The 24,361-nt window shown below is 34.6% G+C and overlaps 1 protein-coding gene across 1 annotated transcript in view; it reads right to left on the bottom strand.

Annotated features, from left to right (window-relative positions):
* LOC145246762 (sucrase-isomaltase, intestinal-like) overlaps positions 1–24,361 on the bottom strand; it is a 1,547,717-nt gene that overhangs the window by 1,244,620 nt on the left and 278,736 nt on the right. The window contains exon 12 of the mRNA XM_080108534.1: positions 11,884–11,968. Within this exon, the coding sequence (XP_079964660.1) occupies positions 11,884–11,968 (85 nt within the window). The remainder of the gene's footprint in view (positions 1–11,883; positions 11,969–24,361) is intronic.

Below are 24,361 nucleotides of genomic sequence, written 5' to 3'. Positions count from 1 at the left end.
ATTATTTTAATTTCAAGCAAAGTAAACTCATTAAATCTATATAATTATAAAACTCACATGACCTTCTAACGTGTGTTGTAACCCAACATCCGGTTTACGACTTCCGGTGACGCATGCGTACACAAACATAAACCCATAACAGCGTAAATAAATAATCAACTCGACAATAAAACGTATTGTTTTACTGTGTACGTTTTCAACGTCCCAATTGGGTTTTTTTTTTCGCGTTTACATTATCCAACTAAACAATTGATAATACTTTCTGCTTTTCTTTTACATCGTTCATTTCCGCATTGTCTTAATTAGTTTTATTGACTTTATTATTAACATAATAAATTAAATATTTGGCTCAACGGGTCATGAATATTTGTTTTAAATAAATTTAAAAAGTTACATTTTATTTTCATTTTCTATTTAAAAAGCCATTCTCAACATGGGGAGAGTGTTTTTAACTATTCTGTACTTTTAACTAACAATTTCATTTAAAAAATATGTAAAAATTTGAATTTAACTTTAAGTATTATGGTATCTGTTTAGTGCACATTTACCTATAAGTATGGCAAACCAGTTATAATTCAATGGCTGTAAGTTTTGTTTTTTTAATAAACAATTATAAACAGAACGACTCATAGAATATAGTCTATATTCGTTTTTCATTTCAATATACTTTCATAGAAAGGTTTCAGTTATGTCACAAAAAACTATTTTCTTTGCGTCACAAGTGTCACGCTCATACATTAATTGCATAGCTAATGTAACATACTGACCCAACGGGTCACGGGTAGTCTAGTTTATTTAGATAGGGGTTAACTAACTTACACCACAGAAGATAATACCGATAGTAAAGTAAAAATCAATTTATAAATAAATAAAAACAATGAAATACGCATTTTATTTCACATGCACATCAAACATTTTAAATTCTAAAGACTATATTAATTCCGAAAAGAAACAGAAACAGTATCATATTTTTTTAAATTCTAACGGCTATGTGTTGTTTAAAAATGTTCACGCATTCCATGCTATGAACGCTATACACCTTTTGAATGCTGACGGCTATTTTTTCTTTCGAAAATAGACCAAAAACATCCATTTCATATTAAATCAATATATTTGCAAATATTGCACTGGGTTTTTTTTTCTTTAAATCAATCATCCAGTGGTAGTCTGGAAATAAAGACGAAACGTTCATGAATATATAATTTTGGTTTATTCCTTTTCCATCTCTCTCTATGTATAAACATATATATTTAATCCCTATCCTCGAGTGGCCTCTGGCCTTCATAAGTGGTGATACCTGTGTAATATATATATATATATATATATATATTACACAGGTATCACCACTTATGAAGGCCAGAGGCCACTCGAGGATAGGGATTAAAGAGTGTACAGTAGTCAGTTAGACAATATAGTAATCGTCAGTAATGGAAATTCGGTAAATTTGTACACTTAAGTAGAACAGCTCATCACAGATAAAGAGTGCGGAAAATTATTGATAGTGTTTTCAGTTTGGCGAGTGTTTCTCGTGAAAGTTGTGCCAGGGGGTCCATAGATTGGAGCTCCGACGAGCACTTGCCATGAAAACAACGATAAAGCAAAGGCAGACTCGCAACATCTCTTCTGTGAGAAAGAGGTTGCAAGGAAGAGAAAACGGCATCCCCTACTAGGCTACGAAGTCTATTTTGAACTCTACCAAGACATCCTAAGTCCTTTCTAGCAGCTCCTGCCCAGATGTGGCAACAGTACTCCATCCTATGCTCTTATATAGGTAGGGAATTGCATCAGCAGTGAGATATGGATGTATATATATATATATATATATATATAGAGAGAGAGAGAGAGAGAGAGAGAGAGAAGAGAGAAAGCATATATAATTTACAAAGTCTGAACGTATTTATAGAAATGATGCATCACGCTTGACCACTGTTTTTTTTAATAGAAACATGTCACTACACACTGTCCTTGTGCATACAGTAATCAATGCATTAATCTTCTTTTATTTTTCAAACACCGCAGTCTTTAGCAGCAGAACATATATCCTCTGTCCACGCATCTACCCTTAACATTAAACTATTTTGTTTCTGTAGACACCATGATAACCATTCCGCAGACGCAACCCTCATCGATCATCCAGGGGCGACACCTCTGCTTTCCCTAATGGTCCGATAAATCCGAAGCTATACTTCTCCAACGACATTTTAATCGGTGAAACTTTTGTATTCAAAACGGTAGTTGTTTCTTTCGGGCCGCCATCTATTCTAGAAAAAAAAGAACGATTAGAGAAACAACAAAAACCAAAAAACAGAACTCAAGATATAAGTAGGTTGGACTTTAAGTTTTCTACATTACGGGTCATTTGCATAGACCATACATAAGCACACATACATAAGCACACATACATAAGCACATATGTAGTCGTTCAAGGACAGATGAATTATCTTTACGAAAACCAATGTTAAACGCTCAGCGGCAACTTCTACTTATTGTACTTAAAAGTGCAACTGATCAGTGTAGACCAATACACACACACACACAAATGTATATATACTAGCATGGGTGCCCGGCGTTGCCCGGGTTTTTAGAGGTGTATGCTGAGCAAAAAAAAAGGGGGTAATTTTTTAAACTTTGACTCCTATTATGCCCCTTGAAAATTTATTGTTTTGGCCTCAAATCAAGTTATTACGTTAGATCCATGTCCACGGAACCTATATCTAAAATTTCAAGGGTGTAGACCCAAAATTGTCGGAGGAGTTTGGTAGAGTTCTTAAAGGTCAAATCGTTGAAATTTGACCCCTTAACAGCCAAATTTCTGGCTGACACCCGTCACATCGATTTTTCCAAATCTCAGTACCCGGTATTTCAAATTTCGAGTCTATAGACTAAAAATTGACAGAGTTATTGCGTAGGGAAATGTACACAGACAGACAGACACACAGACAGACAGACAGAGAGACACGTTCACTTTTATAGATATATAGATAAATTAATGCTGGGACAATTAATCGGGAACGGAATCGGGAATCGGAAAAATCGGAGTTTTTTAAGGTATCAGAATCGGAAATATTTTAGCCTATTTTCCGATTCCAAAACCGATTCCTTTAATTATCTGGGTTTTTTTTTATTTTGGTTTAAGAAAAATCTTCCACTGCTTGTAATAATAATAAAATAATAAATATTTATTGATTTTAAACTTCCAGTAAAAGTAAAATCTCTAGATTACCCTCTCACAAGTGTGTTTTATTTTTTACGTTTGAGAAAACATATGCCCATTAAAGATGTGTTTTTACGGTAATCGGGGCAAATTGGTAATTGTATCGGAGTCAGGAATTTAGTACAGAATCGGCAATTGCATCGTAATCAGGAAAAATATTGGAATCGTCCCATCACACACACACACACACACACACACATATATATATATATATATATATATATATATATATATATATATATATATATATATATACACTATTGCCCAAAAGGAGTATACTGTATAAAAGGATGGCATAATATCATAACCGAGCATACACTTTCACCACCACCCCCACTAAAAAATAAATGAGAGAAGATTATTCTTCGGAAAATTGTATCGTGAGAAACGAACATATACAAAGAGGAATTGAAGGCATTATGACAAAAGAAATTTAACTTCCTCTTCCCATTAAAAAAGTAATTAAGATTTGGAAGGCAGGGAGGATGATATCATTATTTACAAAAATATACTACACTATTCTCAAAGGCGTAATGCCTGGTAAGATAGTTCCATGATAACAGCAGAGATGTTACAATACACCCTCCCACATGGAGGAAGCAATACTAAGGAGGATCCCCCTATAAAAAAGAGAACATAAAACGCGTGAGTATGTTAATATGGTAATAGGAAAAACACTACACTAATTTAATCTGAAACAAAGAAGATAGTTCCCGAGAAGATGGTTACATAATAACAGGACATGTACTACATTACGTCTTTCCTCTAATGAAATTGTGCAATACTTAGGAGGATTCAGCTGAGTCGCGTAAAAAACAAAGTCTTATTACAACAGGACCAATACTACACTACCCCAATAAAAATAATACAATAATAGATTCAATAAGCTTTTTTTCATTCATTCAAAAAGTTATAAACACGTTATTGTTCCTTGGCTTTTTGCCAAGATCCAAGTGTACAAGGTTGAATGATAAAATTGTCGCCCTGGAAATTATGATATGATTCCATTTCCGTTTGTTGAAAATCTGTTTTCTATTTTTGTTGTTGTAGATCATTTACTAGTTGGCAATTGTGTACACGTCCAAGAGCGATATGAGCTTTCTAGCTTGTCTGAAAGTGATGCGATATTCACTGAGCGAGATCGGAGATGCGCACCCGTACAACTTATGTTCTCTACTGATCCAGGTTATGAAAACAAAACCGCTGTCAGCATCATCAAAATGCAAATTCGGACGCTTCAGCATTTGAGGGCACAGTTCAAAGAAGTTTCCGGTCTTTGGTGTAGTTTCAAGTGAGGGCAACATAATGCCACATCTTCAAAGTCGGCTTGAAAGTCAACACCAAAGTGTAACTTGATGTGCTGAAGAGTGTGGTGATCCCCTGCTGCAATCAGGTGGCTGCCGGCAGACACTGGGTGTGTAAGTAGGACACGACACCGTCCCACAAGTCCAAAGAGACGCAAGCTTGGCTTCAGAATGGAGTGCTACAACTTAGTACCCTTATCTCATTGGTCCTCCTCCTTCTCCAAGAGCTGGACTACTTCGTTTGCGGTGACTGAGACAGCTACGTTGAATAGATCTCAGCTCTACTACATAATCAAGTTACCTGAATTTATATTTCAATAAAAGTTTTTAAATAAAGCTGTAGTGTTGTTTTCTTTAGGGTGACAATTTTTTCGCTTCATTCTGTAGTCTATTTTTTTTGTTTATTTGTTTGTTTTTTTTTCATCCCAGCAAAATTATAGTTTTTCTATCACTGCAATTACTGCGTATATTGCAGAATAATAATTTAGTATAAACTATTTACAAATAATTAAATAAATAAAAAATACCAAAAGCTTTTATGAGTGTTTGTAGATTACTACATATACGGTATTAGTAAATGTTAGTTGTGCCGTATGGTAAAATAAGCACACGTTTTGTAGCCAAAGAAAAGCACTTTTCACTTAAAATGCTAAGCATTAATCAATGATATAAAAATATTCGTCAATAAATATGTTTGTAATAATAAAATAAATACAATCACTGAATAAAACAAAAGTTAGTCGAATATTTATTCATAAAATATCCTTTTGAAACGCAGTTTGCAAATTAGTTAAACTTTCGATATCTTTCGTATAGGTATGACTGAGTTAATTGGAAATATGTTTATAATTTTTCCGAGAATAGGAAATTGGCAATTTAATCTCAATGCTAATGCGGCAAGTTGCTTAACTTTATAAACCCACAGATAGTTGATAAATATAGTAAATAGCCAATCAAATATGGATGTCTGTTCATGGTTCAATGGATATCTCATGGAAGTGTATCTGCGCGTGTAATTTGAGGCTAGGGTTGCGCAATCTCGTAACATCCCTCTCCTCACTCGGTACTGCTTTGTTCTAGTGACAATAAGTCCAGAACGACAAAAAACAATTCCAATGTAAGCTGTAACGTTATCCAACACGATTAGGCACGGGACCCACAAGTTGCAGACTTTGCGAAAATGAAGCAAAAAAAAATAGTAATAACTCAAACTCACTCTTTCCCAATAAGGACATTTCTTTTCTTGCTCTCCTGCCACTCGTGACTTCTCCTCACAGTTGTGACGTCTCTGATGTGATCGACTACTTGAACGTCATCCAAGTCTCTAATGTGATTGTCTTCTCAAACGTGTACCCTCCGTTTTATAGTCTTTTTTTTTTCCTTACTGTGATGTCATTTAACACACAGCTCAATATATGGCTGTCCGCGCTATGTGACAAAACAGAAAGCACATACAACACCTGGTATTCCCAAATTGTCACTCGTTTTATTACTGACCATTAATGTCGCTTAACTTCGGTGATCTAACGGAAACTCTGTGACAACGAGATTATGCCGTATAGATTAATTTGCTAGTATGCATTTAAATATGTAGGATTTTAACAGTTCAGGTCATATTTGATTCTTAATCAGAAACGACCCGAGACATTTAATTAGCTTTGGAAAAGGCGACAAACACAGAACTAACACCTGCAAACAACTAGGTTTATTTCACGTGGTTCACACAAAAGCCATAAATTGCCGCTAAATTAATCCCAGGTTATTGACATGAGAACAAAAAAAAAACGCATTTATATTTCTGTCCTTATTTCATTTTTTTTTTTTTTTTCAACTTCGATAAGTTACAAATTATACATATTTTTGTAAAACGTACATATAATTGGTTTTTAGATTTTCTAATTGAAAATATGTTATTCTGAGAGAGATTCTATTTGAAAATATGTGATTTGTTTACACATGAGAAGGTGTAAGTATTTTTTGTATTTATGAGTTAACGTTTCTCAGAGCCAAAATACCAATCTAGGATGTTTGCCAGGTGGACTTCGAGAGCTGAAGATTATAGTTGAAACTAGGCAGAATTTAATTATTTAAGAGGGCGATTCGACAAAAATTTGTTTACATTAATCTTTAAAAAAACGACCATGTTATAAGCACCATTGTATTCTGTTCCATGAACGGGTAGTTCTTGGAAATAAACTATGTCCATGAAAGTTCCGTTTAGCTCCATGTCCACAAGAAGGAATTTTTTTCGGTCGTTGTAGGTAGAGATGTTTGTTGTGAATGATGTTTTGCTCGAGACTAGATACGCTGTACTGTAAACTGGACTCCTTGAACAAAGAGGACCAGGGATCTGTACTTAGGGCTAGGTTAAAAAGAGTGTCCAACGAAGCAACAAACATGGCCGCTTCACTACGTGCAGAAGAGTATCGACGGTCCACTGATCAAAACGTCGCCAGTGTCACATTGACGGGCGGACGTACCGTGACTACAAATGACGGGATTTGGGGGGAGTTTTCGCTTTCATTTTCAGAAACTTTTCACCGGGGTGCCCAGTCTGTCAATGGTACAGTTCGACGCCTATTTAATCGAATTTTTCCCTATTGGGGCGACGGAAGCAGCTAGGTGCGAAGAATATATAAAATAGGAAGAAGTTCTGGAGGCTCTGAATCAGGTCGGGCTGGATAGATCTCTTGGGATCGATGATATACCTTACGAATTATATTTGAAGTTATCGCCCATTTTTCCCCCTTACTGGCCGTCCTGTACAACTTCTGGTTTAGGAAGTACTTTACCAGGGGTATCATGAAATTGCTTCGTAAGAACAAGGTCGGTGGGAATGGAACAAGTAATTTCTGACCCTTAACGATATTGAATTCAAAGTAAGACTTTGGCCACGATCTTAGCTAACTGTTTGCATCGCCTAATAAATCACAAACAGACTTGTGCTGTTAAGGGCTGGATGATCCAAGATGATTTATATATGGTACGCGTGGTCATAGATAAAGTCGACGCTAAAGCCGCGCTGATAAAATTAGATTAGCCCAAAGCGTTCAATAGGGTCAATCCTAGATACTTAGAAGCTGTCCTTTTCTCAAAAAAAAATAAATATATATATATATATATATATATATATATATATATATATATATATATATATATATATATATATATATATAGCCTTCATTAGACTATATTCTTGTTTTGTACTATCCGTATAATAAATCTTCTTACGTTATTCAAGCCATTGTTTCGATTAATTATTCTACCTCAGATTTATTATTTTGCTTATACCGAAATCCATTGTGTAACAGTATCTGACCCGAGAACACACGGCGGAAATCTGAAATTAATATATGCCAGTGTTCCACGATAACAGGGGCGAGGTTCGGATTCGAACAACTCATATGAATATAAGGTCGATAAAAAACGAAAAACTGCACGTGAAAATTTGACAGTCGAATAAAAAAACGAAAACTTAAAGAAATGAGAAAAACAGAACCTTCGACGATTAACGGCAACTATAAAATATTTCAAGTAAGAAGCAGTTTTATTTTTTTAAAAGATGAATACCTTTTCTTACTCTGTTGTGTATAAAAATTATTATGGATGAGTTGATGAAATTTGCAAACATTTTACCATGTCACAACAACAAAGTTATTGGGACAAACAGAATAAAGCGATTCAAAAATTGCAACACCAAGTGTAATATAAATGTAACGATAAATTAAATTACAACAAAGGCAGTAGTTATACTTACAAAAGAAAATATTAAGATAAGAAACCTTGAAAAATGTATTAAGAAAGCAGGTAGAACAAACGGAAGGCTCAAACTTTTTCTGCCGAAGGAAATAGCTTAGGCACCGCCAAAACTGGGGGGGCAGGTCAGTACTTTTTGACGGACCGTCTTTTTAAAAATCTACCAAAAATCAGGTAATTATCCGATCAATACGAAATTTTCAGCGATTATTAGGAGAAGAATGAACTTTATAACAGTGTACTTATTTTTCATAAACGATATTTATATATATATATATTTTTTTTTGCTTACAAACCCCCCCTTGTTTTGAAGTGGGAACAAATATGCTTAAAATAATCATCTGAAACTGAACAAAACATATTGTGTTGTTGTAAGGGACAGAATTATAGATTAAAAAAAAAAAAAAAAAAAATTGTTTGCATACCTTATTTTGACGTCTGAATATCAGAACTTCGATTGTGTTTAATTATCCCGCTTTTGAGTTTTGAAGTGTGAAATTCGGTGAATATGTTAAGTAAAATAATTAATTTAAGTTAAGCAAAACAACAAAAAAATTTTTTTTATATTTATACGAAAAAAGCCATTTTAAAATTTTTGATAAATAAATTAACAATTTTTTTTTAGCAAGCCGAATAATGCATGACCATTATTAAACAAAGCATGCTTTGAATAATCGATACAAAAAAAAAAAATTCGATAAATATTGTGCCCTTTGTGTTAAAAATAGCATCATTTTTTTCGATCTCGTTTGAAAACGTTTGCCGCCTTTCGACTACGGTGGACCAAACGCGCTGAAATAATTTTTTTTTATTCTGCTTTAAATTGCCCCCTCCCCCCATTTTGGGGAGCCTGGCCCCCACACACATACACATTAAAAACCAAACTCATACAAATGGTCACCCATCTGGTACTGGCCAGCCTCAGCTTAATAATACATTTAAATTTTCGTCACTGAAAAATAAGTTTTTTTGGCCTGTTTAGTCTTCCATAGTTTTCGTCTCATCGAAAGAAAACGTAAACAGAGTCGATCTGAACTCTTCGGCGACGCGAAATATCTGGTTTCATATATGAATAAGTGGAATTATTTGAAATTCAGGTACTTATATTATAATATTTTTGCATATTCTCTTAGAAAATCATCCTAAATCTTAGTTAGACAATAAATGAATAAATAAATTATTTCAAAAACCCTTTTTTTTTAATATTTAAGTACGTTTTTTGTGCAAGACAAAAAATAACAATTGTTAACTTTTTGGGAAAATTTAACATTTAAAATTGAATTAAAAATAGTAGAAAAAGTTTTACATTATTCTGTTTTCTATATGATAAAATTCAGGGTTTTATCTTTCTGGAAAAAAAAAGTTACTCAGAAATAATGGATTTTAATAAATGTAATTTAGTCTTAAAAAACAACAACAACTTGATTTTGCGGCCATTTTTGGCGGTGCCTAAAATAGCTGCCTACTTGATACAGGAAGTCACATATCCCTACAATAAAGTAACCTGAAAATAAGGGACGACCGAAGCTACAAAACAGAAAATTGGTGTTTCTGGAAAAAATTAAAATTCAAATAGGAATTTTACGCAAATGTGACATTTGACGATAAAACATTCAAGGCAAAAATCTCTGTCACATACGGAACAAATTCAAACCTATTCGTTATCGACATAATGGTACTGTTTAATTTATGGTATAAATCGATAAATGCGTTTTGTAGAAACTTAAATGTATCAGGGATAGAAAAATCTAAACTGTTAGAAAAATAATTTGTTAGAGATTTTTAAAAAATGAATTTACGCATGTATTTTCTGACGGACTGGAATTTTGTATTAAGACTGACGTCAAATTCGAGTTAAAGAACAATGCAAGACCAGTGTTTATATAAAAAAAGAAAGTTCTATTTTCATCATTAGAAATTACATAGATTTTAAGAAATTGATGTGATTAAAAAAGTTAATTACTCCGGGTAAGCGTCGCCAACAGTATATGTAAAAAAGAAAAAAAATATGTTCTGATTTAACGAATCTACACCAAATCTTTTCAAAGCTGAATAGAGAAGAATGTTCTCGTAATTTGATCTATCCAGAGCATGTGAAAGTCGAGGAGGAATGCATAAAATATTTGACAACGCTCATAAAGGATTATTTTCCTTTAAACTTTCGCCTTTCGGTTTGACAGTAGCCTCGAATTTATTTCAATAAATAATGTATAAGATGCTATATGAACTGGATTTTGCAATAGTTAGATGACATTCTAATAAAAAGCAAATATGTGGAAGAATGCAAAATTCATATTCAAGAAATATTCAAAAGTGAATGTGAATTCGGCATGAACAGAATCAAACATTTGGGTCAAATACTTGATCATAAAGGAAGCAAGCCTAAGATAAATAACAAAGACACATATAAGACACATGCATAAACCAGGTAATATAACAAAATTACAGCCATTCCTAGTTTTAACAAATTTTTATAGTCTGTATATTTTAAAAACATGCACGAATTTAGAGCAGCATTAAATGAATGGATCAACTAAACTGATTGCTCGTGCTTCAAGGGTCTTACTATCGGTGGAAAGAAATTATAGTCAGAAGAAAATCGAAAGTTTCAGCAATTGATTATGCATACTGATGTATGCGAATATTCATAACACTACGAATTGCCCAAACGAGAAGTTAAAAAGAATTCTATATGGGGGATCCTGGAATCTCCAGAATAAAGGCATTGATGAGAGAATACACTTAATGGACAAAAAAAGACGGATATTGAAAGTCTGGTTAAACAATGTAAAGACTGTCAAATAGCAGGGAAGTATTTAGCTCGGAGGAAGGTGTTATAATGGAGAAACCTAACACTTCTCTAACACTAAATGGTGAGCTAATCGTGAGAAACAACTAAAAGAACGAAAGAAAAGGAGTAGTTTGGCACAGACGGGAGAAGACGGAAGAAAGGAACTCCACGCGAGATACTCTTCCACACTAATTCTCTCTCTCTCTCTCTCTCTCTCTCTCTCTCTCTCTCTCTCTCTCTCTCTCTCTCTTCGATTAATTATTCCAGTTCGGATTTATTATTTTGCTAATATCGAAATCCACGATATAACAAAAAGTGATCGAACTTCTTCACATACGATGGGGATTTGCCTGTTAATAATGAATCTCCTTAATGTATTGCATGCTGAACTTCGGGTGCTTACAATAAGTCTTGATGGAATAATTAGTTGAAGCTGACGAAACAATAGCAGTTTGGTACCCTGGATTGAATAAAGGGTTCATTTAAAAGCCAGTACAGATTACTAAGGCATAAATAGTTAGAAAAAGTTGGAAGTGCCTCGAAAGATTGTAAGAATAATATCCAAGACAAAAACACTAATCCGAATATTTTTTATAATCCAAGTATTTAATCTGTTATTTTCAAATAGAATCGATTTCTCTTAGATGAGAGGCAGACTAGATACCACCATCTGTAGATTTAAATAGAGGATACCCACTAATATTTTAGTACAAAAAATATTTTTATTTTATTTCTTTAGTTTTACGCGAATGAAGTTGGTCTTTTTCTAAGAGAGCTAAAGAATACGATAAATCACTAAGATAATCTTGTGTACTTACTTGGGAGGTAAGGAGGATGATTTAATCGGTTGTCCTCACAGCCATCTTTTGAACCCGGGATGAAACTGGAAGGTTCGTTCATGTCCTACAAATTAAAAGGATAAAAGATATTAACGGGGGTTTATGCTATTTACATCAAAGAATAAAATATCAAACATTTAAACGAAGCAGAGAACCAGAGACAAAAGCTGGCATGTTTTTTTTTTTGTTTTTTGTTTTTTTTTTTTGTATAATCGTTTTGATAATTTAAGTTATAAAGTACTTATATAAGATGAAATAGTGTTTTTATTATTTATAAAAGGTCAAAATACTTTAAGAACAGGATGCGTTTGGCTCCATCTTTCTCCCTTTTTTTTCACTAAATAACTTTAAAAATAAGAACCCAGAAGTGACAGTAGAAATATTAGCGCAGATTATCTATTCTTATACGAAAGTTTAATGAATTAATGTTTGTTACCTTCATGATTTTACTTTAAATATGGAGTTGTCGATAAAACGCGGGAAATTCCAGCTTGCAAATGTATTATCACAGCCCTGAAGGCAAAATGAATAAGAAAATAAACGACCACCAAGTTTATTGTTAAGTAATGTGGCCACAAATGTTCCAGAAATGTCAGAAAGGCAATGAATAAAAAACTATGGATATGGCAACATGGTCGTTCAAATGGCGCACACTGCAAGAGTTGAATTTGATTTCATAAGCCATCTACTCCTGGTTTCTTTGCACCAGAAGATTGGCCCTCAAGAAACCCAAACTTTAATGTCATGGATAACTGTGTTTGTAGATTGTTATTAGCGGACACTTAAATGCCGATGCGACACAGACTATATTGCTGATTTGAAAATGTGCTTAACAAGAGCTTAGAATGAATTACCACAAGTTACTCTTCCAAACCCAACATGAGATTAGGTTTCTAGGTTAAGACGTTACTCTGTAGTGTACGGACGACCTTTAGAGTATCTGTGGATGCGTTATTATATTAGGCTTAAAAGAAACTGTACAAAACTTATTGTAAAAATTCCCCGCTTTTCCATCGACTATCCAGTATATTAATCACATGTGCCATTGTTTGGGGATTGAGTTTTAACTTTCAATTACGATCGCTCTAATACGCCATATTTTACAATTGTGACCAATCTCTTAGTAAGTTTGTATCTATCTCTCCTTTTCTCTTTTGTTGGATTTTCATCTCTTATTTTATACGGTACCTGACACCCTGGCTTTTATCTCTCCCCTTTCCCCCTCTGTCTCTCTCTCTCTCTCCATATCTGTCTATCTATTTATCTATTCATATTAATCTATTCATATTAATCTGTATTCGTATCGGTAATACCTCGTGTGGTATTAGTCCTGGACATACTATACTGGTTTGTTCCGAATGCAAAAGTTTACAAATTCACAAAGCGGTTTCCAGTCGTATTTGGATTCCTTAATGGTCTCCCATCTGGCACTGGCCAGGGTCTACGTTGCTTTACATCAATAATCTAACGAGAATCGGTATGTCAACGCGATTATGTATTCTCTCGCTATCTTTCTCTCTTTATTAACAGTGGAAGGTAGTAAAGAAATGAAACAATAAAAATATTGGAATAGTTCGTCATAACCAAGAGAAAATATTACCAGGTTTAGTAATATTATTTAATCCATAGTTGTAGAAAAGAGCGCAAGAAGAAAGAGAGGGAGACAGAGAGACAGAGAGACAGACAGACAGAGACAGAAATGAAGTTAAATGCAGATACTGCTGTGGCCCAAAAGGATTACTAAAAAGGTTTCAGACACAGGCAATATTTAAAATAGAATGAAATGAGTATATAGCAACATAAAATAAACGGATTTGGAGGGTGTTGTGTTTTTATTCTTAAAATTTAATTTACTTTTCCTGGCTCAAACAATCTTACCCAGATTTAATAGATGCGACAAAGGGTCGGTTTTTCTAGTAAACTATAACGTTTAATTATCGCATTAAAGTTCTCTAAATATATTAAACAGAAAAGCATAAAAATTATTAAACATTCAGACGAATCGAAGAAAAGAGACAACGAGAAAATCAGTGCAAAAGTGTTGCACGTGGAAAAACGTTTACGTGTTGTTGGAAGTAAACGTATATGTCAGTATTATTAGAAATCAGAATAACATCGGTATCGTCGGTTTCAAATTCAAACAAAAGAGACCAATATTTAGTCGCCTCTGTCGGATACTCTTCAACCTCTGTTTATCACAAACGAAGAGAATAAGTGTAAGCATATGAACGACAGCTAACATATTACTATTCATCTAAGACTTGGAGTTTACATTCGTAATACCCTTCCCTTGACTAGAGAAACAAACCTAGAAACGGATGATCAAGCCTTTATGTGCTTTAGACTAATCATGCAACACAACATTAGCTACTTTTACTTTCTCTACCGCTCTCCCTCGACCCAAGACTGCACCATAATAAACAAAGTATCTGACAGCATAGACACAGCACTCTCCTTCGACACTAGCGCCCAAGTACATGTATTTGGCGACTTTAATGTCCATCACAAAAACTGGCTTGGATTCTCTACTTACACAGATGCAGCAGGCAGCGCAACTCATAGCTTCTCTGTATCTCACTCCCTAGCGCAAATTGTTACTTTTCCAACCCGCTTCCCTGATCAGGAAGAACAACACGCATCACTATTAGATCTGTTTTTGACCACAGTTCCTGATGATTGTGTAACGAAAGCCGACAGCCCACTTGGGAATGCTGATCATGCGGTGATAATGGTTGAAATCGCCCTAAACTCTAAACACAAAACTGAAGAGCCAGTGCTCAAAACAACGAGATATTATAAAAAGGCTGACTGGGAAGCTATCAGAGATCTTATCAGAGACGCCCCATGGGGAAATATTTTTTCTCTTCCTGCTGAACAGTGTGCAACCGAGACCACTGAATGGTTCAAAACTGCAATCGAAGCGCATGTTCCCATGCGGAAATTCTATAGCAAGCCCCACTCTCCCCAATGGTTTACTTCGACTTGCGCAACTGCCATTGCTCAAAGGCAGCGTGCATTCCACAGGTTTAATCGACATAAGTCCAGTTCAAACAGACAGAAGTACATAGAAGCTAGAAGTAACGTTAAGAAAGAAATAGCGACAGCTAAGAGGGAATTTACGGAAACCACGAAAAAATGCATCGAAGCACAAAAACTAGGAACTCGTGACTTCTGGAAAATCTACAACAGTGTAGTAAATAATGGGCAATCGACAATTCCCCCACTAACCAACAATCACGAGGTTCTTTGCTCAGCAACCGAGAAGGCTAACATGCTTGCCAGTCGGTTTGCCTCTAACTCCACACTGGACCCTCTAAACCACCCCCTACCTCAATTTCCTATGCGGACAGACGCCACGCTAGACGACCTGAAAATCACCCCTGCTCAGGTGCATGCTATCATAAAAAACCTTGACACTTCCAAAGCATGTGGACCCGACCTCATCCCAGCTGTGCTATTAAAAAAGTGCTCAGCCGAAGTAGCTCCAGTTCTCTCCAAACTCTACAACAAATGCCTTAATGAATCTTGCTTTCCGAGCTGTTGGAAAACTGCTTCTGTAGTACCAGTATTCAAGAATTCTGGCGAAAGAACTGACCCATTAAATTATCGCCCTATTAGCCTCCTCCCACTTTTTGCCAAAATATTTGAGACCTTAATTAACCATGCTCTAGTCCAGCACCTTACAGATGCTAAACTTCTGACCGACCGTCAATATGGATTTAGACAAGCCCGTTCCACGGCAGACATCCTCACTGTAATCTCTGAACGCATATACCATTCACTGGACAAAGCGGAAGAGCGGTAGCTCTAGATATATCTAAGGCTTTTGACAGGGTATGGCATGAGGGTCTCCTCAGGAAGATTAGATCTTACGGTATCACTGGTAGAATACTTAACGTAATTAAATCCTTCTTAGATAAGAGAAAAATCCAGGTTGTCCTCGATGGTCGTACATCTAAACAATATGATATAAATACGGGAGTGCCCCAAGGATCTATCCTGGGACCTCTGCTGTTCCTGATATTCATAAATGACCTCCCCGACAAGATTGCCTCTGAGATGGGGATATATGCTGATGACACCACACTCTATAGCAGGCACGACAAGAAAACAAACGAACATATATCTAAAGTAATGGCAGAAACACTAGAGGATGACCTCCAATCAGTAGTGGAATGGGGACAAAAATGGATGGTAACGTTCAATGCCACCAAGACAAAACTGGTTTCATTCAATAATTACAAGAAACCTTCTCTACCACCTATAGCAATGGCCAACAACTCTTTATCTGAGAGTACGTCTCTCAAGCTCCTTGGCCTAACGTTCACTGGAAACATGAGTTGGAACAGTTACATCGAGGGCATTGCCAGGGCCGCTGCAAGGAAGGTGGGCTCTCTCTCTCTACCGTGCTAGAAAACTTTTAACACCCGAAAGTATCCTGTACCTCTATAAGGCCACTATTCGCCCATGTATGGAGTATTGCTGTCATATTTGGGCTGGTGCATCGGCTACTAGTCTCTCGCTCCTTGACAAGGTTCAAAAGAGAGTCGCAAATCTGATAGGCCCTAAACTGGCATCAAAACTTCAGCCTCTGTCCCATCGTCGAAACGTTGCATCACTCTGCCTGTTCTACAAGTACTATAATGGTGAATGCTCTGAAGAACTGCAAGCACTTGTGCCCCCACGACGTGAACACCCTCGACAGACCCGACAAGCTGCAAAATCCCACCCCCACACTGTAGAGATCCCTAGATGTAAAAGATCCTTCTACTCCAGTAGTTTCTTCCCCAGAACTGCTAGACTTTGGAATTCCATTCCGGGTCACTGCTTCCCCAACTGTACTGACATGCATAAGTTCAAGTGCAACGTGAACCAACATCTCGCTGCCCTAATCCCTACATAGTACCCCAGTAGATGTTTCCCCTGATAGTAGCCCCCTACACCAAAGTGGCAATGTGCCTTGTTTGGGGTGAAAATGTAATAAAAAAAATAAAAAAAAGTAATATTATATAAAGCTCAACCTTGTGTAACATCAAGCCCTCGCATTGAAATAGGTAAGTAGAAAGACTATATTAATGAATTATTGTACGATTTTATCTAGCTCTGTTGCTAGAGATAGCATCACTAGGAGAATGTCCAGTATCCCTTGTGTGAGACAGTGTATGACCGTGCCGAAGGTATCTTATTTTAATTCTATGCTACTGTAATCAGAATTTACTTTTGAAGTATTCTCGTGTAAGGTTGTCCTGTCAAACTTCTATAGAAAAAGAGGCTGAAGACACTATTGTCTAATAGGAATCCAATTGCTCACTAATATGCGACCCTCCAATAACCTCAAGGCGTAATAATAGCTTAAGTATTTTAATCGTACAAACACGGATAAGAAAACTTAGCCACAAGTCTTGCTCCAGTTATTTAGATGTAAAAATGAAAGCTATCTGAAAGGTTTTGTTTATCATGTCACCATGAAAAATATCACGGCTATATAATCACAATTGAATGGAACATATATAATTTTTTCCATAATTAAATAACTAATATGTATATATGTATGTGTGTGCATGCGTGTGTGTGATTTGTCGAGGATTAAATTGGAATAAAATTCGAGGTAAACGTTTGAACAGTTGGACGTATAGTAATATATAAAGACATATTTTATGAGAAAATGAGAAATTTACATCTTTTTATACGAATGGTTCACCATTTTTTTCTAAGGCCAAAAGCCACTAGATGATTTTAGCAAGATTTTCAATTGGATGAATGAATAGTTCTGTGAAGGGATCATAAACAATGTTTGATTCATTTAGAGAAGGACCCGACAAATATGTGTTGATAATGGACTTGAAAACTAGCATGATGTAATTTGCAGGGAAATATTCCCGTGGTATTGTGTTCCACAAGTGAGATGTTCTTAAAAAGAGACTGCTCATGGATTAAATAAAGGGTTCAGTAGGGAATTCCGGACAAATCGTCAAGTTCGGCAGAAGTTGCCGAGTTCGACAAGATACACCTGAAGAAGGTCGGATTTTACATCGGCCGTAACATTGTGAAAATAGCACCCTGCATAAGAACAGTAGTCCGAATAACCCCAAATAATACGAACGTTGATATATTTATTTTCGTTTGCAACCTGATCACTATCTCATTACAATAAGCTGTTCCTTTTTATTACTAGATGTCTCTGAGACACTGGAAATTCCACTGTATTTTCTACGTCAATTTACTGCGAATAATGTCATTCTCTTTACAATGATGTGTTCCCGGGTTAATACTGATATGAAAAATGAATTTTTTGTCTTTCATAAAAAATAATTGGTAGCTAAATTAGCTAATTCTCTACATAAATAGATCAAATGAATCTTGCTTTATATATATATATATATATATATATATATATATATATATATATATATATATATATATATATATATATATATATATATATTTTTATATATTAATCCAGCAATTTAGTTTTTCTGAAACCGTCAATATTTTACCGTAAAAAACAGACTTGAAAACAACCATTCATACATATTATTTGGATACTTCGAACTTATGTTTTCATTTTATATCGTTTCGGTCGATGTAACCTGTGACCTCTTTCAGGTCAGGGAATGCTACCCCTATTGAATTAAATAAAACGTCCGTTCGAAATTATGCACAGGTTCCCGAGTTCGACAGAAATATTATCGAGTTCGGCAAAATACACATGAAGAAGGTCGGTTACATCGACCGAAACGTTGTAAAAATGCCACACAAGATGAGAACAGTAGTCCGAAAAAATCAAATAATACAAATAAACCAATCCTCATCTCAAAGACTCAGAAGTATATTATATCAGCTTCGTGATGTTGGGTTCCACAGACGAACAGTTATGGGTTAAGTAGTTTTATTCGTAGAATTTTCCTTTAGTTTTAGGCACATATAAGGAAATTGCTGACAGTGGTTATCGCTAGGCGGGTGTATTTTGGCAATTATTCATTGGTCTTGAGAAAGGTTCGTTTTGATATAGAACAGATTGTATTTAGGGAAATTAAAGTCATGGGCTAAATTTGATAAAATTTCGAGAGAGATTTTGCATGGTTCGTCTCATTGGTCAAGATGTCCTGGACAATAGCAAATGTCCGAACAAGATTACCAGTAATCGAAAGGGATACATTAAGAGTTTTCGTTAATTTACACCACAACATAATTGACGTAAACCATGGATAACAGAATGCACAACGAGTTTATTGAATTTTTTTCTATGCGTTTTACCGTCCCTATGGAACTCTTTATTTGTCTGTATATCCGTCCATTTATCAAGTTTTATTGGACAGTAAATGTGAATATTAGACGGATCTATCTTTTTGTAGATGCGTCCAGACAGTTACGTAATAGTCTGGACCTATGTCGGTCACGAATTTCTATCCTTTACACGCAGATGGAATGGACGCACTTTATTCATACTCGAATTTATTGTGTACTAGCGGGTGTACCCGGCGTTGTCCAGGTGCGTGGATTTGGAGTAGTAAGGGACCCCTTTTAAAAAATTAGTAGTCGTGTGGCGAGGGGATTAAAAAACAGTAGGTAGCCCGGTTTGAGAAAGGTGTTGTTTAAAAAAGAAATGGTAGTAGGCAGACAGGCAGGCTCGAACACATGATGCGAAATCGATGCGTCTATCGCCAAATCGGAAGTCAAAAGAGTTGAAACTAAGCGAAGTCAATCCAACAGAGACGATGACTTTCGAAAATGTCGACGAAAAAAGCGATCCCTCCTAAAAAAAAAAAATGGGTGAGTTGAGTGAGGGTGAAGAAATTAACGGTTTGGGCTAATTTTTCGATATTTGTCGTCCGAGATGTCGGCCTTCAAAACGCTACCAGTCTTGTCATGATCCGTTGCGTGTGTCGAAAGTCTTTGGCAGACATACAAACATACATACACATAAACGGACGTTTTAGATTTATATAATAGAAGATTTTTTAATAAATATCACCTGCTGAAAATGTATACTGCTGCTGCTGATGATGATGATGATGGAAAAAAAGAATTGTATTACTTCCATGCTTAAAAAGAATGATGACACCTTTATATATGAAAATATGACATATCTTCATTATAGATGAAGGCGAACAATAGTGGGTAGCTAGGAAGCATTTGTACGTACACGAATTCAACGAGTGATGCATTTTGCACTCAAATTTCCAACCAATTCTCAATATCAATATCGGTTTGCTATTTAATAATAATTGTGAACCACCCCAAAAGCGACTATGAGACGGCATTTTTACTATAACTATAGATTAAGGGCATTTAATTTTGCGACAGTTGTTTCAATGAATTAACAATCACACCTAATGGTTTTTCTTCTCTTGATGAGACTCTATTGCATCTGCATGTCCTTGCCAAAATGACCTTTCATACATCTAATATTTTTCTTAAATTTAAATAATCAATAATTTTATGCTGCCTTTTCCCATGGAGGTGGTTCTTGATGTTAGGTGTATTACTTCTATATAAATAACCTTTTGGTGTATTCGACAATTATTGAACGGCTACTTATTAAATGTATCTCGTTGTCATGTGCATCTCTTCCTGTCAAATTGATTTTTCGACCTGAATATTTAACAGAAGTGAATGCATATTTTCATATCTCTGGAATTATTGATCCATTAGTTGATATGTCGAACCATCTGCAACGTTTTATGGCAAAATCTGTAACGCTGGTTGATATGTCGAAAAATCTGTAACGTTTATGGCCAAATCTGTAACGTTGGTTGATATGTTGGACCATCTGTAACGCTTTATGGCAAAATCTGTAACGTTGGTTGATACGTCGAACAATCTGTAACGTTTATGGCCAAATCTGTAACGTTGGTTGATATGTCTGACCATCTGTAACGTTTAAGGACAAATCTGTAACATTCCATGGCACTTCATTGAATTTAATTTCGCTTAAATACCCCCAATGAATAAATACTAGATATGGGCAAAAGAAATGGCAGATTGCAAAAAGTAGAAACGAAATGACCCCCTACCTTCATTTTAAAATTCGCTCAAATTCAAGAAATCAACCAGTTTTAATTAATTGTTCAGCATTTGTTAATTAATAATCACGAAACGGTTATATTTTTCTTTCAAAATGCATAATTTCGTGTAAACATCAAATACCTATACTAAAGTTGTATATCGAGGTAGAGAGAAATGAATTTTCACTAATTTATAAGAATATTTTAAATATAGTAATCATATATTGCGAAATAAAACTCTACATTTCGCGTTAATAAAGTCATTAAAACTACGAAAATTCATGTATTTAATAAAACATTGTTTATTTTTGAATTGTCTCATATTTATTATTATAATATTTTATGACATGGTTTAACAACATTTACCTTTATTAGTAGTATATAATTTATTATCAATTCATTTTTATTGTTTGAATATTTCATTTTGCGGATATGGGTTACAAGCCAGACAAAATATTAAAAGAATAAAGACAATCGGAAACAAATTAGAGGCAGCATACGACATCAAACAAAATATAATACATAGAATTAACTAAAACAATCTATTACAAAGCGATATCTTCTATAAATTACAAATAGTAATGTAATATTATTGTGATTATAGTCTTTTATACTTCCATTTTATTTTCTGTTAAAACGACTGTGTTGTCGTGTAAATGATACTTTTTTGAATAAATATGCAATTTATACTTAAAAATACGAAACATTTATTAAAGACAGTAACTTTACTAATTATCTTTGAAATAGTTCCAGGAAAACGTATATTTATTATTCAAGAGATTTTTACAATCCGTTTTTTAAACTTGACTAGAATTTATGTGTTTTAGCCACTTTTAGTACAGTTTTAATTTTTATATTTATTTTCAGATAAAAAATACATTTTAGATATTAACTTTGAACTGTTATCTATTCTAAGTGAGACGAATAATAAAAAATGAAAAATCCGTAGTAAAACTATATCGTGTGCAAACTTATGCACATATGCATACTGAGTACGTCTCATTCCAAAAGTGGAAAACTTGAAATAGGAATAAAAATGTGAAAATTGTGTCATTGGATAGACACAAAAAACATTTAATTTCTTATTCAATCATAAACTTACGGTTGATTATTTATAGTAATATTTGTATACAACTAAAAATTATACTGCTTGGGTCATCCATTGATCTCAGGTGAAATTAATTGAATCAGGAAATGTGTGTTTGCAAAGCAAGTTTAATATAAAAATCAAAAGGGAAAATTTTGAATTTGTATTTTTCTTATCTCTCTCTCTTCCTCTCTCTCTCTCTCTCTTTCTCCCTCTCTATCTCTTTCTATCTATCTATTTATCTCTGTCTATTTCACTACTCTTTCTTTCACTTTCGCTTTTTATCTATCTCCCTTCTCCGTTGTTCCTCCTTTTCTCTATATATTTATCAATCTTTTTATCTGTTTCCCCTTCTATTTCGCTTACTCTTTATATCTCTGTATTTATCTTTTTATTTAATTTGCCTATCTTCATTTTCTCTCTCACTATCTATCAATCAATTCCCATCTCCTCTCTCTCCCTCTCTCTCTCTCTCTCTCTCTCTCTCTCTCTCTATACATATATATATATATATATATATATATATATAGTAAGTTATAAAATGTATATGGCGATTATGCTACACTGAATATTCCGCGTTTCATCCACATAAGCCTGAAGAATCCTAGAGTGGATGAAACGCGGAATATTTTCATCCACTCTAGGATTCTTCAGTCATAAGCCTGAAGAATTCTAGAGAGGATTAAACGGGGAATATTCAGTGTAGCTTAATTGCCATATACATTTTATAACTTACTAACTAGCTCTAACTACGTATTGAGCATTTTTTAAGTAAACACTTAAAGTTTACGCATAAATCTATACTTTCGTATATTAATTTTATGGGAGTAAATCAAGTAGTTATATATATATATATATATATATATATATATATATATATATATATATATATATCGCTTTCTCTACTTATATGTCTCCCTCTTCATTCTCTTTTCCTCTTTCTCTCTCTCTCTCTCTCTCTCTCTATCTCTCTCTCTCTCTCTCGGTATGGGTTAGACAGTATAATGCAAATTTTAACTGAAACGAATAATCCAATAGGACGATAAATCGATTTAAATATCGATAGTACGAGCACTTTTAGACATTGCTAATAAATGACATCCTTCATTTCATTCCAAAAATTGAAATCATAACATGAAAAGATAAGAACAAATAGATAACATTGTGTTATTCGTTGCACAAAAGAACATTTGATTTCTTATTGAATTATGAGTATAATCTTAATTGTCCCTATCTGTCTCTTTCGTCGTTGTAATATTTGTATGCGACTCATAAAAATGATAGCCCTTGAGTCATCCATTGAGCTCGAGTAAGATTGTTTTTAACAGGAAAAGTATGTTTGCAAAGAATAAAACGATAACATCTAAAATTAGTATTCTTCGCTCGCTATCTATCTCTTAATGTTTCCTTCTGCCTCTGTCTCTCTCTCTTTTTCTCTAGATGTAAGTTAAACAGTCAAATACTACTTACTAATCGTATTATTTGGATTCTTCGAAATAATATTCTCAAGAGTGTCATTTTTCACAACGTTTCGGTTGATATAACCTCCCACTTTCTTCAGGTGTATCTTGTCGAACTCGGGAATGTTTCTGTCGAACTCGAGAATTTGGAAGAATTTCGAACAAACCCTTTATTTATTCCATGAGTCTAGCATACTCTCGTTCCGTCAGCCGTGACTGGATAGAGGTTGTAATTAATTCGCTGTTATATTTTTCGGTCGCCCACACTGAGAATTGAACATTCAACCTTCGGGAGAATATAACTTTTACAATTGATGTTTCCAAATACTTTAACCACTGCGCCATGAGACTTATTCAGTCGTCGCTGACGGAATGAGAGCGTGTTATCACATGCTGTGATATAAAAACAGGTGTCGTTCGAAATTCCGTCCAATTTCTCGAGTTCGATAGAAACATTCCCGAGTTCAACAAGATTTACTTGAACAAGGTTAGAGGTTACATGGACCGAATCGTTGAGAAAATTACACTCAGGATGAGAACAGTAGTCGAAGAATTCAAATAATACTAATAAGTAATCCTCATCTCAAAAATTTATAAACGTACTACTAACTAATCCAATCATTTAATTATTTCTTTGTTACATACGACATTTAATAAACATTAAGAGAGTATCTGATAGAATCGAAAGTGATAGATACTATATAAAAAAGGAGTCGAGTAGTCAAATATTATAGAGTAAGATGGTGAGAATGATAAATAGATGTTTTGGATCATTGGGTTACGTAGAGAGTTAATTGCAAATTGCGACTTATTGGAATAATTAAACAGAAAGTTTTTCAGCCATAACTTAATCCCGAAATACAGGAAGATTTTAGCACGTCTTTTGTGTGGTTGAAATATGC

This window comes from Euprymna scolopes, chromosome 24, assembly GCF_053919585.1.
Source record: "Euprymna scolopes isolate OS-2025 chromosome 24, ASM5391958v1, whole genome shotgun sequence".
NCBI lineage: Eukaryota > Metazoa > Mollusca > Cephalopoda > Sepiida > Sepiolidae > Euprymna > Euprymna scolopes.
This window is presented reverse-complemented; position numbering and strand designations above follow the sequence as displayed.